This window comes from Mytilus edulis, chromosome 10, assembly GCF_963676685.1.
Source record: "Mytilus edulis chromosome 10, xbMytEdul2.2, whole genome shotgun sequence".
In the NCBI taxonomy this organism is placed as follows: Eukaryota; Metazoa; Mollusca; class Bivalvia; order Mytilida; family Mytilidae; genus Mytilus; species Mytilus edulis.
In genome coordinates, this window is record NC_092353.1 from 29,186,562 (window position 1) to 29,202,034 (window position 15,473).

Genomic DNA, 15,473 nt, shown 5'->3' on the forward strand with positions numbered 1-15,473 from the left:
CTTATTTTCATATAAGTTGGAGTTGTTTCAAGAGCTTCCAACTGCTACTCAGACTTTGTAAAACATCACCAGCGTCTGGGCAGAAAGTTGATGAACCAAAGGCATGTCAAAGAAAGTCTCGTCCTTTTCTAACAAAATTTAAACTTCACAAATAACACACGATGGTCTTGAAGTATAAATTTTGGGTACTAACGTTGTTTTTCATCTTTATAACGTGTGATATTATTCTTTTATTTGTCATTGTAATTTATCACTTTTACTATTTAGTTCATTTTTGGCAACAGACATTTGATGTGGTTTGGTACTTATGCATCCTGTCATTGTGTTATTGTGCTTTGGTAAATGTTTTCTTGAATTTCGTTGTTGCCAATGTGCTCTGTCTATATGCCGTTTTTCTTTTCTTTTTTTTTTTTTTTTATCTTTGTCAACATATTTGCATGGGTTTTTTTTGTAAAGTGATTAAGATTATAACACAATGTTGACTGCTGTAACCCTATTTTTGACATTTTTATCTATCATGTTTGTTTATATTGTTCACAGATCGTTGTCAATATAATGGAATTTTAAGCGACTGTCATACAAGTGAGTGATTTAGCTAGCTATTAAACTAGGTTAAATCTAATATTTTCTAAGAAACTGCAAGTACCAAATTAGAAATATGACAGTTGTTATCCATTCTTTGTGTGTGTGTGTGTGTGTGTGTGTGTGTGTGTGTGTGTGTGTGTGTGTGTGTGTGTGTGTGTGTGTGTGTGTGTGTGTGTGTGTGTTTAAGCTTTTGATTTCGCCATTTGCTAAGGGACTTTCCGTTCAGAGTTTTCCTAAGAGTTCATTTTTTGTTGTTATTTTACTTTTTTTTCATGACACGGACTAATTATAAAATTGAAAAATTATTACATTAGTCAACGAAAATGTGTTGATAGAGGTCATCGAATGAAGATGTGCCTATAAAATTCATTCATTTAGATTGCATTGGCATGCATTTACCAAAGACATTAAAACAATCTTGAAATTTATTTTCACACGGTATCTTGCTCAAACAAGATAAAAAGTTTACGTAAAATATTTTAGAAAATGAGAAATTCTTACCTTTTCATTTGTCTGTTGCGACAGCTGTTCATAAAAAAAAAACTATGTTTAACCTATTTTTATGAGATGAATGTCAAGAGTTGCCTGACCTACACGATGAATCTGACTATTTGTGGTTCCTAAACTAATTTGGAGCAAACTTAGTAGTCACCAATAAATAACAGTTTCTGTTGTGGTCCATATTTTGAAGTTATATTTCACATGATAATAGTTAAATAATCTAATATTTAGATAATTTCAGCTATTAACTGAATTACAAATCTATTTTTGTCGATACCTTAACGGGAAAAAATTGAAATAAAAATACGCTATAATATTATTTTTACACATCGAACAAACAACGTAAATATCCTCTAGAGCATCATCAGCATTGAACGACGAAAGTTACATATTGAAACATATGAAATTTTATATCAATTAATAAAAAAAATAAAATGCATATACATATGTATGTATGCAATATTTGTGTAAATCCTAATTAAAGAAAAGGAAAACTGTTCTATTCACCCTTTATTCAAAAAAGTCCAAAATCGTCATCGGAATAATATGCAACATTTAAAACTTTTAAACTAGATTTGAGTTCTCCGTGGGTTTGTACTAACATGAGCAACTCGATGGGTGTCTCATTTGTAGCAGATACTGCCTACAATTCCGGATCACATGAGATCGCCTCTGGTTTTTGGTTGGGTTCGTGTTGCTCATTCCTAGTTTTTTATTTACTGTTTTGTAAACTGTTGTTTATCTTTTTCCCTTTTTTTCCCTTTTTTTTATTTTTTTGCCTTGACATTTTTGGTCAGTTTATTTTCGACTTGTAATAATGAAAACGTTCATTTATGCGTATTCCATCTCTATCTAATGGGTTAAAATCAATACGGATTCATTAGGGTCGAGAATTATTCCCTTGTTAGTGAATAATTCATCAGCGATGTTTCTTAGCTTATTTTGACAAAATTTGAAACAAACTGGGTGCTAAAAGCCGATTGTTTTTATTTCATTTTTACACTTTTATTTAATGATCGAACCAATAAAAACACTGACATTTTTATTTTTGTATATCTCGAAGCTTCTGCCACTTTAAACTTTATAAGTTGTGTTTTGTGTACTGTTGTTTGTCTTTTGTTCTTTTCCATTTTAACCATTGAATTGTCAGTTTATTTTCGATTTATGAGTTAGAATGTCACTCTGGTATCTTTCTTCCGTCTTTTAAAGGTAAACTGATGGTTTATGAAAGATAAATAATAGATTGTTTTAAATGACTGCGTTGAATTGTGTGACAATTCTTTGGAAATGTTCTTTCTTTTATCAAATTGCATGATTTAAGCGTGTGCATTTATCTAGTTTAAAACAAAATAATCGGTGATTTGTTCATAATATTGACACAAATAATTCTTCATAAATAATTAAGTCAAATGTCATATTGAAAAAATTGAGTTAATGCACTCGTTTTCCAGTTAAATTAGTTTAAATGATAAAAATCAGTCGAAAAATGTTTCCTTTCATGATATGTCACAGTTTGACGCTACTTATAGAATATCTAAACGAAGAATTCAAATAGAGTTACCGAACTTCACATTAATTCACGAATGCACCTAGCGCGTGAGTTAATTATCATTGTTGTTCGGTCACGAGTTAAATACTTTTCGATACTGGTATTTGAATTCTTTTATTACATTTGTAGTTGTTCTATTTATTAAATTGGCAAATGTTTCATGAAGTTAAAGTAGAAAATTTAAGGGTCTATATCTTTTTTCTACGCATTCATAATTTGTTTTGATCCGACGTAATCCACATCTTTGAAAATCACGCAAATTCAATTAAACATGATCGTTTTTATATTCGCTTATGATTTTGTTAGCTCGCCTAATATATTTTTGCTTCCTTTCCAAAAAAACTATACATACATACATATGTGTTTGGGAAATATCATGAAATACTTAATACTTAAATTTTGTTACTTTTATATTACAGCGAAACGGATATTTATTTACGCCAAAATCGCCAATAAACTAACGAAGCAATATATTTTATGTTCAATCAACATTCAGTGTAGTTCAAATTCAAATGCAAACAAATCATATCGTGCTATGTTTAATTAATTTCTAAAATGTATTCCTCCAGGATATCCATAACCGTCATACTTTTTACTACCATATATCCATAGGCCGAATTTTGCTCCATACAAATGTTTTATATAGTGTGCACCTGGTGAAATACTGACACTCCCCGTGCTGAAATCGTCCGATCCATGAGATATGTTGAATACGTAAAACGTGATAGGATGATCATCAAGAATAAATCCAGCTATCTCATTACTCTGTACTACAATGCTAATTGAACTGTCAAAGGACATGGATGGTACTGCAAAATTATATTCCGCTAAATATTGATTAACGCCATGAATAGTCATCATGAAAGTATCAAAAAACACTTTTTCTACTAAATGAGGATAGACATTAACGATCACGTTATCTGATGCCTGTATATATGAAATTGTTTCGTGTCTAAGGTCAATATATTCTCTAGGTCCGAGCGATTTCGATATTACACTTGTTTTATTCCTAAACGTAATGGAGGTTGCGTTAACAGACAACACCCTTACAGTGCTCCATTGATATTTTGCTAGTTTTGGAACAACATACAATGAATCAAGTTGAACCGTCGGTAATACCATTTCCATGAGCGGGTTACCGTCACCAGACCCTTCTGACATATAGGTGTTAATGCAACTGCTTCCGCTGATAACGAAAAGAGGCGCAGAAGATGTTATCATAGTTCCAGTTAAATCATGTGTATGTGAAAGCTGAAAGGTGTCAGTGGGATTCAATACTATGGTTATTGATGAGTTTATAGAATAGTTTACATTATCTACTGTTATAGGACCTATGTCACTTTTTAACATAATGTGTACAATTGTATTTGTGTTAAGGGGAGAGACAGCCACAATGCTTTTAGAAGTATAATAGCCGCTAACTATAGTAAACGATGGAATAACATATTTAGTAGATTGATATTTAGCCGGTATAGCCAAGAATCCTTCACCACCATACTGAGCATCATAAAATCCGTAGATAGATGCAGTGTCATTTGTACATATTAGAGCTCCATGCTGACCAGTTCCATCAGAAGTTATCCTTACTGCATCATCGAAGGAGTATGCATAGTTGTTTGAGGTAACGATGACAGACCTGTTGTTGTTTTGGGCAAACATCTGTACTGACATTTTGACTGGCCCATTCCCAGCAACTAATAGTTCTGATTGACGGTTATTAGTCCAATATTGTTCCAAAATGAACACTTTGAAACAGGGAATCTCTGTGCCTGAAAAAAAAGTTTTTTTGGTGAATAGTTTTTCAAGGAAAATGTCAATATTTTCCATTCAAATAGGTACTGTTGACTCTTGTTGTGTTAACTTGTTTACAAAACAATACCTTCCCGAACAATTAGGACTTGGACCAAATAGGATTAAATTCACGTTTAGCCACCATTTTCTACATTAAAAATGCCTGCACCAAGTCAGGAATGTGACAGTTCTTGTCCATTCGCTTTTGATATGTTTTGTCATTTGAATTTGCCATGTGATTAGGGACTTTCCGATTTGATTTTCCTCTGAGTTCAGTATTTTTGTGTTTTACTTTTATCACGATTAGGCATAAGCAGTCCTTACATGTGGATTTTTTTTTTGTTCAATTTTTGATATAACATTATTCCAAAAATCAAAAGCATGTATAATAACAATAAAAAAGGAATAATTTGGCAAATCCTTTAAAGGGACTCCCCGAAAACTATTTAAACAGACGATACCTTATTTTTCGAATTGAAATTTAGAAATGCTTATGGAACTAAATACAAAAGAGCAATATAGTAAGGAATAGATTACCTTAGCTGTATTTGACGAAACTTTTAGGAATATTTGGCCCTCAAATGCTCTTCATCTTCATACTTTATATGGCATTTTTAACATTTTATTTATTCGAGCGATACTTATAATTCTTTTTTTAGACGTAAAGCGCGTCTGGGAAAAATGCAAATTAATCCTGGTATTTATCATGAGTTTATTTAGTTAATTTTTCTCTTATTATTTGGCAATTCAACCCTTTCTGGACCCATTATTTAAAACGACCAATATGCGATTGCCATTGATTTCATTAGACGAGTATCTAAGGAAAAGAATATCTATAGTCTCGTTGCTTTGATATATTCTCGGGCTGAATTTTACGTCCTTTTCAAATACATGTGTCGCTTAACACATTGACAGAAACGCTTGTTTGCATGAAGATAAACATTATAAAAGAGGGACGGAAGATACCAAAGGGATAGTCAAACTCATAAATCTAAAACAAACTGACAACGCCATGGCTAAAAATGAAAAAGACAAACAGAAAAACAATAGTACACATGACACAACATAGAAAACTAAAGAATAAACAACACGAACCCCTCCAAAAACTAGGGGTGATCTCAGGTGCTCCGGAAGGGTAAGCAGATCCTGCTCCACATGTGGCACCCGTCGTGTTGCTTATGTGATTACAAATCCGGTAAATAGTCTAATTCGGTAGGTCACATTCATGAAAGGGAAGGGGATTGTAGTTACGACGTAAGGAACATATCCGATATCATTTGTGAAATGGTTATTCCATAACGGTCAACCAACTCGTGATGGCGTCCGTAATATTTACGAAGGGATGATTTCAACTTCACCATTTGTATACTCTCCATTTCTAGAGATAGAAACACAGTATATAACTGTTTTCGTCAAAATTATATTGATTTAATTCTTGTTTCGATGATTTGTGATATGAATTTTCCTGATATATCGTATTGCATCATGTCGAATAAACAGTTGCGCCATGACCGCATGATACGCCCATCACTTTTTAAAAGAAAAAGGTTGAATAACTTTATAATGTCACCACAGAAATTAAAAAAATAAAAAAATAAAAAGAGGTTATTTTAATAGATATAAACCAGTCATCCAAGTTACATACAAAAGAAAAACAAAGCAATTCAAAGATACTGTCCGAAAACTATAAGACCCCGCCTTATGTTAAATAAAATCCCAAAACTCGGAAACTTTTAATCTTAGATCTATAAAATTCCAAAAGACGCTCAAGTCATTAGATCTAAACAATTCATAACATCTTCTTGCAAAAGCTGAAAGTGTTTTGTAGTTTTTGTTCGAAAACTTGAAAATACTAATTTCTTAAGGAACAAAACCCTATTACTTGAAACTTGAAAACAAAAATTTATATAAATCAAAATAGAGCTAACGTCAATATATATAATTAATTCACCAAAGTTCAATGCAAATAAGTTAAAGCGTTTTTGAGTTGTTGCCAGACATGTTGATGACGGACAGACAGACATAATACCATTATATGTCCCATTAATTTTTCGCAAATCAAAACATTCACAAATTGTCGAGTTTTCTAGGTAATTCGTACATATAGATACTAGTATATTAAAAAGAAGGAATCTATTCTAGTTCTTTTGACCTTTATTGATGATATACTGCTGACTATTATCATCTTTGTGGGAAATTGTAAACATCGGAGTGCATACCTTTTCTGAAATATTTGCCAGTTATGTTTTATTGTAAGATTATTTATTTCAAGGAAATGGGCGTTAAGCTTCATTTTGCAATAAATTTAACTTAAAATGATAATCAAACTTAATACACACTATATCGTTCTTTGGTTTAAATTTGTATCTGAATTGCTGAGCCAAATCAGGCAATTATAAATATCTCCTCTCAAATGCACCAAATTGGCCAATTATAAGAGTTGCAATTTATGAACAAAAATGTGCTAAAAAATAAAGAATAAAACCATAGTACACTTATGAGAATAAGCCATGTGCATCGATTGAAAAACAATTCATGAGAAACAATCGATGTATTGAATTTGATTCATTAATGCTTTACCTTTATATTGACAGTGAGTTCCATAGTATCCATGCCCGCATACACATTTGGGATTACCTTGTTCACTTTGACATATTCCATCATTCAAACAATGACACTGATCTAGAATTACAATAAGTTAGTTGTGATATAATAACACATTAAATTGGTATCGTGCCTTTTGGTTGGTTGAACGCAATTTTACTTTGCATGTCATTTTATCAGATTACAACTTCGCTACCAAAGGGTTACAATCCGGTTCACACTTCCTCGCTATAAAAGGCTTAAATCAAAGTTTTGGATGCATGATTTTTGAATGATCGCAATTGGAACTGCAGCCAATCAAATGGAGTATTTAAGGTGATCTCGTGTCAATGCGTAGAATATAAATAAATATTATTTCAATGTGAAATTTGTTATATGATTATTTACACAAAATGGTAGAATTGTTTTCAACAATTTTTTAAAAGTTCCTAATCAATTTTAATTCAACGTTATTGGCACAGTAATGTTTAAATTCACCGTACTAAAGGTAGTAAGAGTGCTGTATTGGTCAATAATCATAAAGTCGGAAGGAGTGCAACTTCTATCAGTCACAAGTCTTCACAACGTTGAATATACAACTCATGTTTAACTTTGACAAGAATTAAGAAAAGGAGTAGTACCCCTTAGGTAGCGATATAATAATCATTTTGATAATTATAATGATGATGCATTCTTTATTTTTCAGAGAGTAAACTAAAGTGTCAATTTCTGGAATCAATTTATGTATTACTGAAAAATTATTACACCAGGGTTTTCGATATCACAAACTAGTCAAAACATTTACTAAATTTTATCATTGGTATAAGGACAGCATTCGTAAAGAAAGCTCAACATGCAGACTTCTTATACGTTCAGGTATTTCACATCCAATGTTTTATTGAAATATTCTTTATAAAATGTCAGTAGTCACATTAGAAGCTAACAAAACCTTTAAATAGACTTATAAAGAAGAGTTATAGTTACGATACTATTATCAGGTCATTAAAGATTGCATATTTTGGCGTTAATATTGATTCACTTATTGAGTCTTTGCATCGGAACTAAACACATTAATTTAAAAACCATTGTTTGGCATGACACGGGCTATGTTCTTTTCATATATGTTATGATGGTATGTTACTAAACTCCTAATGGGAAGGATTGTGCCTGATATTCATATGATGAAGACATAATATTTCAATCAGTTTAATTGAAGTCTGGAGCTGTCATGTCAGTTAACTGCTAGTAGTCTGTTGTTATTTATGTATTTTTGTCATTTTGTTTATGTTCTTTGCTTACATCTTTTGACATCAGACTCGGATTTCTCTTGTACTGAATCTTAATGTGCGTATTGTTATGCGTTTACTTTTCTACATTGGCTAGAGGAAAGGAGGGTTGAGATCTCATAAACATGTTTAACCCCGCTGAATTTTTGCGCCTGTCCCAAGTCAGGAGGCTCTGGCCTTTGTTAGTCTTGTATTAAGTTTGATATTAGTTTCTTTTGTACAATTTGAAGTTTAGTATGGCGTTCATTATCACTGAACTAGTATATATATTTGTTTAGGGGCCAGCTGCAGAACGCCTCCGGGTGCGGGAATTTCTCGCTGCATTCAAGACCTTTTGGTGACCTTCTGCTGTTGTCTGTTCTATGGTCTGGTTGTTGTCTCTTTGACACATTCCCCATTTCCATTCTCAATTTTATATGATATATGTAACAAACAAAATCAGACGGAATCAGATGAATACCGAAATGAGCGAAAATGGATGCAACGACAGAGTAAGTGTCTTCTCTATACATCCATCATCCGCTAGGAAAATTCATACCCAGGACAAATGTCAAAACCGGGAAAACTGTTTCGGTTCTTATAAATCTTTGGCTTTCAAATAATTGACTTTGCGCTTATAGACTTGACTGATGAAGGTAAATGCAGACAACGGATGTATGAAATTAACTTTTTGTTTTCATTTTCTACATCTTTTTGTTGACGTCTTGTGGTGACATTTATTTGAAATAACATTGAGTATTGAATATATTACAAATAATTCTTCATTTTCATATTTTTTTTATTGATACATTTTGACTAATGTACTCAATAAACAGAATCTAGTATACAAAAACAAAAAAAATCTAAAAGAGCCATAAATACGACGTTGTAGTACCTGTTCTACAAACGTTCTTAAATATAACAATGTAGTAGTTGTAATCTTGACGATTGGAATGGAATTTGGAATCATACATACCTAATGGCTTTGTTTGCACATGATATCTACTTGTTGTTAGTGACGGGTTTGGTGTTGCTTTCATCTGATAATCATTGTTACACACATTTTCATCGCAACATAATAAGTGGCTTGTTGATCTTTTTATACCTTCCTCTCGTCGCCCAATGATTGGCTGTGAGATATACTGCGCATCACATACCTATAAAGTCAGAATAGTACCTGTACTTGTAGTAAATAGATGGAGTAGAGATCAGGTCAATTTTTACAATCTCTTGAAAATATCACAACAATATACAAGTTTAGGAACAATGCCTTAAAAAAAAGTAAGGATAATAGTGCTTAATTAACAATATGCATTTTGTAAGAATTTTATTGAATTGTATATTAATATTGGAAAATGAATCCACATTATGATAGCCAAAGGTTGGCAGACAAATTGCAGTTTGATAGTTGTTGGCAATTCTTTTCAAAGTATTTCATTAGAAATAAGAAAAATCTGAATACGAAGGACATTTCAACCTGATTTTTGTTGTAATGTGTGAAAAAAAGCATGCTGTTCAATTTATTTACCGTCTCTTATTCCCTTGTTCAAGTTAATGTTCACCATTTTAGAAGTCAACCTGTACATAGTTTATGCCATGTGGTCTTAAAAGGTAACAAAGTAGGGTCAATTTTAGCGTGAAACGACGTTTTAGCTTACTACATTTTGCACAAGTCAGTCTATCTTATCTTTAAAATTCAAAAACATAATGTGCAGTTTGAAGAATTTCTCAAAAATGTGTTTTCTTTGGTCAAAAATAAACCTTAATGCCTCTTCTTTCAACCTCATATATCACAATGAAAGTGCACATCAATTTCTTTCTCGCGTCAAAATATTAAGGAAAACAACGTATGATCTTTTCTGTATAAGAGGGGCGAAAGAAACCAAAAGGACAGGCAAACTCATAGATCAAAAATAAACTGACAACGCCATGGTCAAATAAGAAAGAGACAAACAGACAAGTAATAGTACACAAAACACAACACAAGAGGCTGTCAAAACGACAGCAAACCGGATTTATTAACATTTATTTGTGTCCTGGCAATATCACAAGAACCATAACTGATGAATGCTGAAAGTGAAAATCGTCAATATCAAATTTGACATCCATTTTGTAGTCAGTATCAACATATTAAAATTTGTAAAGCTTAGATTGAATGGTTCATTAGTAAATGCAACAACGTGAATGGAAACGCCATTTTACGATCTTTCAAGAACCATAACTCCTGAACGGTAAAAGTCAAAATCGTCATTATTGAACTTGACCTCTATTTTGTCATCAGTAAAAACATATAAAAATTTCAAAAGCTTTGGTTGAATGGTTTATGAGAAAATGCACGGACACGACTGGAAACACCATTTTTCAATCTTTCAAGAACCATAACTCCTGAACGGTAAAAGTCAAAATCGTCATTATTGAACTTGACCTCCATTTTGTCATCAGTAACAATATATTAAAATTTGGGAAGCTTTGGTAGAACAGTTCATGCGTAAATGCACGGACACGACTGGAAACTCCATTTTTCAATCTTTCAAGAACCATTACTCCTGAACCATAAAAGTCAAAATCGTCATTATTGTACTTGACCTCCATTTTGTCATCGGTAACAACATATTAAAATTTGGGAACCTTTGGTTGAACGGTTCATGAGTTAATGCACGAACAACATTTGATTGCCGCCCGCCCGGCCGCCCGCCCGGTCGCCCGCCGTACATCCCCAAATCAATAACCGACATTTTTGTCACAAAAATCCGGTTAATAAAAAACTAATGACTAAGCAATACGAACCCCGCCAAATACTGGGGTGATCTCACGTGCTCTGAAAGGGTAAGCAGCTCCATGATCCGTCATCCGTGTGTTACATATCCGGTAAATAGTCTAATTCGGTAGGTCACATTCGTGAAAAGGGAAGGGGATTGTAGTTACGACATAATGAACATAACCGATATCATCAGTGAAACAATTATTCCATAACGTTCAACCCCCTCGTGATGGCGTCCGTAAAATGGTTCATTTGAACTTCACCATTTGCAACTCTTGGTTTAATAGCTTCCTTGTGAGCAGCAACCATATATCAAGGACATCATGATAAGAAATACAAGCCCGTGAATATCGTATCAATTTGGAGATAAATACTCCGTATGCAGGCGCTATTGGAATGTTGCTACATAGTAATGGAAAGTCACAACTGAGAAGCTGAAATCATCTCTTGTGTCGTAAATGTTTGTTTTCAACCGACATGTAATGTATGCCATGAGTGTGTGAGTTATGATAAGATTATGTGTGTGCCCTTGAATACGCAAATCAAAAATTATCATGATTCTACCAAATAACAACTTTCAAATTAGTCTGTTAGAAATAATAATTGTACTTAGAAATATTTTCTTATATATTTACATCTATACTCAAAATAATTCAATTGCAAAAATCACAAAGAGCCGCGTCTTTAGAGCATGTATGTTGTGTTTAGATAAAAATTAAGTGTTTAACAATACAGTTTGCTACAAAGTTTAGTTTACATTGCTGGTATAAAACCATTCAAACCGGAAAACCAACAGTATATAGATATAGGAAGATGTTGTGTGAGTGCCAATGAGACAACTCTCCATCCAAATAACAATTTTAAAAAAAAGGTAAACCATTATAGGTCAATGTACGGCCTTCAACACGGAGCCTTGGCTCACACCGAACAGCAAGCTATAAAGGGCCCCAAAATTACTAGTGTAAAACCATTCAAACGGGGAAACCAACGGTCTAATATAGTATATATAAAAAAGCGAGAAACGAGAAACACTTATATAACCACATCAACAAACGATATCTATTGAACTTTAGGTTCCTAACCATGGTGTATTATAAATATTCAGATTGATCTTGAGCCGTGTTTCCAGCGGTTTTATTCGTTCTTTATTTGCTTTTTTATTTTATTTTTATTCGAGCGTCACTGATGAGTCTTTTGTAGACGATACGCGCGTCGGCGTACATACAAAATTTACAAACGAAGAATTGTTTGCTTTTCAATATGTTGAAAATATAATCATTTTTCAATTATATACATTGCAAATACTTATATATATGAATATTTGTAAAAACACACAAAAAATACAATTTATTTCCATATTTGCTTAGTTAATATATACTTACATGCTTTTCCTTACAGCCGCTGTGATAAAAGTGCTCTCCAAAGTGAAGCTTTTCTTCTGTATAGCAAATCTATTTGAAAAAAAAATCTTGTACAATGATTGGAACAGGATGATGTGACGAAGTCTACCAAACAAAGTAACCATAACCAAAAAAAAACCTCTTCCTTTTGAGTAACTGAAGAAAAAAAAAGAGTTTAAGATCAAGTTCCTTTTTGACCTTTTTGTATGCCATTTAATACCGCGGTTATTACCGAAGAACAATATGTCTGTCACTAGCTTTTCTCAAGTTTAAATCATCTAAAGAAAGAAATCGCATAGGGTTCTATAGTAAACAGCGTCCATTCGTTTGTTGTGGTTGAGCTTTTGATTTGTCATTTGATAAGGGTCCTTCTGTTTGAATTTTCCATTTTTAATTTTACGTACTCATCCCTGAAGTTCCATCTTTGTTCTTACTAACTATAATTTTAGACTTTGGCTAGTTAACTCATCATGTTCTCCCCGGGCACCCCATCTTCCTCCCCCTTTAAATCATTAGAAGTATTAAAAAAAAACTTTACCAATTTAAGAAAATACCTCCATTTATTCAGAGAATACCTCCATTTATTCAGTGTTGCAATAAGGAATACAAATAAAAAGTGGTTATTCAAAATTTGAAGGTTGCAAGCATAAAAAATATGGGTTCGTTAAGGGGACATTTAAAAAGTCTAACTGGTATATCATTAGCTCATGAAATGAAATAAATGTTATTTGGAACAATTAAAATGAAAAGGAATTACATACATTCAGTATACTTCGCCAAACAGCAATTCGAACTCAAATTCAACCCGTGCTAGTTCAGTAAACGTCCGCGAGTGCATCAACAATTAAATGTGAAATTGTATACCATCCACAGTTTTAAATCGTTATCATAATATTTTAATAACAATTATTTTCAAAAGAATTTACGTTTTAGTATCAAAGAACTGGAATCACAGTTATCGAGTTTTCCTCATAAAACAGTGTTACAATATCGGCTACGGATAACGACGTTGTCATTGTTGTCATCCGGTACTCGATCCCGGGAAAACCATATATATCTTTTTATTATTATTTAAAATACAATCGTAATTAATTTTAAGGGAATAAGTGTAAAGGGACTTGTTAGTTTAAACATAATTTATTTGCTGAGTTAAATCGCAATGGATTAGACAAAAGTAAATCATACTTATGAAGTCTTCCCCTAATGATTTAGGGGAGTACGATGGAGTGCCCGGCGAGAACCACCAACAATCGGCAGGAAAAATAATAATCAGGACTTGTTATATACTAAGTACCTCAAACTGATCACAAAAAGATACTGTATGGCACTCATCTGGTGTTAAGACGCCTTGACAGTTATAACATATACGTCCATTATACTGAGTTTTATCTAAGAACAAAATTAAATTGAATTGCACATCAATTTTTATTGGTACTATGTATGCTATGAATGGAGATCATGTTGCCAAAAGCATAAAAGATGCGGAATTAGCAAATCTAAGAGTGCTGTTACTTGAAGCTTTCTTTCTTAGTATATAATCAGTGATAAAAATCAATCTAAACGAAAACTTAAAACTATACTACTGTGTTACTTATCTGTGAATATATTTTTGAATTGTTGAAATTTGTCAACAGGTTTGAATGTCTCTTTTGCGTTCTTTTTTTGTAAAATTTGGTGTACATTGTTCAGTAAGTGCATTACCATTCGTAAATTTCCACAAATCGGTATCATTAAACATCAATTAAGTCTATCCAAAAAATAGATGTAAAATAATTTCAAATCACAAAAGTGTCGTTTTGAGACATTACAATCGTAAATATGAACGCTATCTAAAATGAATTGAATTTCTGCCAATTTCCTCAAATTTTACTAGTTTCGAAATCTTTCATGACTGTAATATTTTCTTTCGACTCTTATATCTCTTTTCCGTTTTGCTTTTAGTCTATTTATTCGTAGTCATCAACAGAGAATACTAGTTTGTACTAACATGAGCAACACAGCAGGTGCCCATGAAGAGCAGGATCTGATAATCATTCCGGGGTATCGAAGAGTTTTGGGCGAAGTTCGTATTGCTCAGTCTTTGGTTTTCAATGTTGTGTTTCGTTTACTATTGTTTGTCTGCTGGCCTTTTTCTTTTTTTGGCCATGGCGCTGTTAGTGTATTTTCGAATTATGAGTTTGAATGTTCTTCTGGTATATTCAAATCTTTTTTTTTTTAATTAGCTGCAGCAAAAACTGTATATATAATACACTTTACACAGGGTAAACTCTGCGGCAGCTTTTGACAAATGGGCAAATTTTGCTAATGTTCAGTGATTGTCTTTTTTTATGTGGTTCATAAGAGAAAATGAATTCAAACTAATTACAAATGGTCCTCCGCTTTTCAGATTGTGACCATGTGATACGAGAAAACATACCTTCTCCACATCCATATGTATTACAAAGATTTGAAGAGCAACATTGGAAACATGCAAGGGAGCTATTAAATTCAGCTGTATTGGTATGACATGTCTGTTTATGAAAATATAAAAGTACAGTTAGTAATATTGGAAATTCTTTATTCAGTATGTATTATTTAACTTAAAAGATGCTTTGATAATTGAATTCTGAAATCTCTTGATTAACGTTGCTTCTTCTTGTTTTACTTTCGGTGCATCTTTGATAGCTATATGTCGAGATGAATGGGGCATACAAAGGTTTGTTTGTAAATGTCAGTCTTTGCTTATAAGTCTTTTAGTTGTTTTTAGTTCTTGATATTATGTTATCCAATTCAATATGATGTTCAGTATACATTTAATCTAAATGGTTTGCAATAAAATAATGTAAATATATCTTTAGATATTGTTTTTATCGATAAAAATACTGATTATAATATCAATGATTGTAAACCAACCTATATATTACTGAAATACATCTATAACCATTCCTGGTCCTACTTTTTGTCGATACCTATATTTCGGATTTGGAAAAAATTATGTTTTTTCTTTAGTTGTTATTATTAGATTCATTATAAGTTGGGTTGGGGGTTACATATACCAA

At 32.4% G+C, this 15,473-nt stretch overlaps 1 protein-coding gene and 1 long non-coding RNA gene across 2 annotated transcripts; both read right to left on the reverse strand.

The window, feature by feature from the left end:
- Window positions 1-3,161: 3,161 nt before the first annotated feature.
- LOC139490823 (IgGFc-binding protein-like) lies at window positions 3,162-7,102 on the reverse strand. Its single transcript, XM_071277863.1, has 2 exons — window positions 7,007-7,102; window positions 3,162-4,404 (listed from the first exon to the last, which is right to left on the reverse strand). The coding sequence occupies exon 2, from the start codon at window positions 4,304-4,306 to the stop codon at window positions 3,179-3,181; it is 1,128 nt and encodes a 375-aa protein (XP_071133964.1). The 5' UTR covers window positions 4,307-4,404; window positions 7,007-7,102; the 3' UTR covers window positions 3,162-3,178.
- Window positions 7,103-9,261: 2,159 nt separating this feature from the next.
- On the reverse strand, window positions 9,262-13,826 carry LOC139490825 (uncharacterized). Its single transcript, XR_011656423.1, has 3 exons — window positions 13,730-13,826; window positions 12,418-12,486; window positions 9,262-9,431 (listed from the first exon to the last, which is right to left on the reverse strand). It is a non-coding gene; the product is annotated as an uncharacterized lncRNA (long non-coding RNA).
- Between the last annotated feature and the right edge of the window lie 1,647 nt (window positions 13,827-15,473).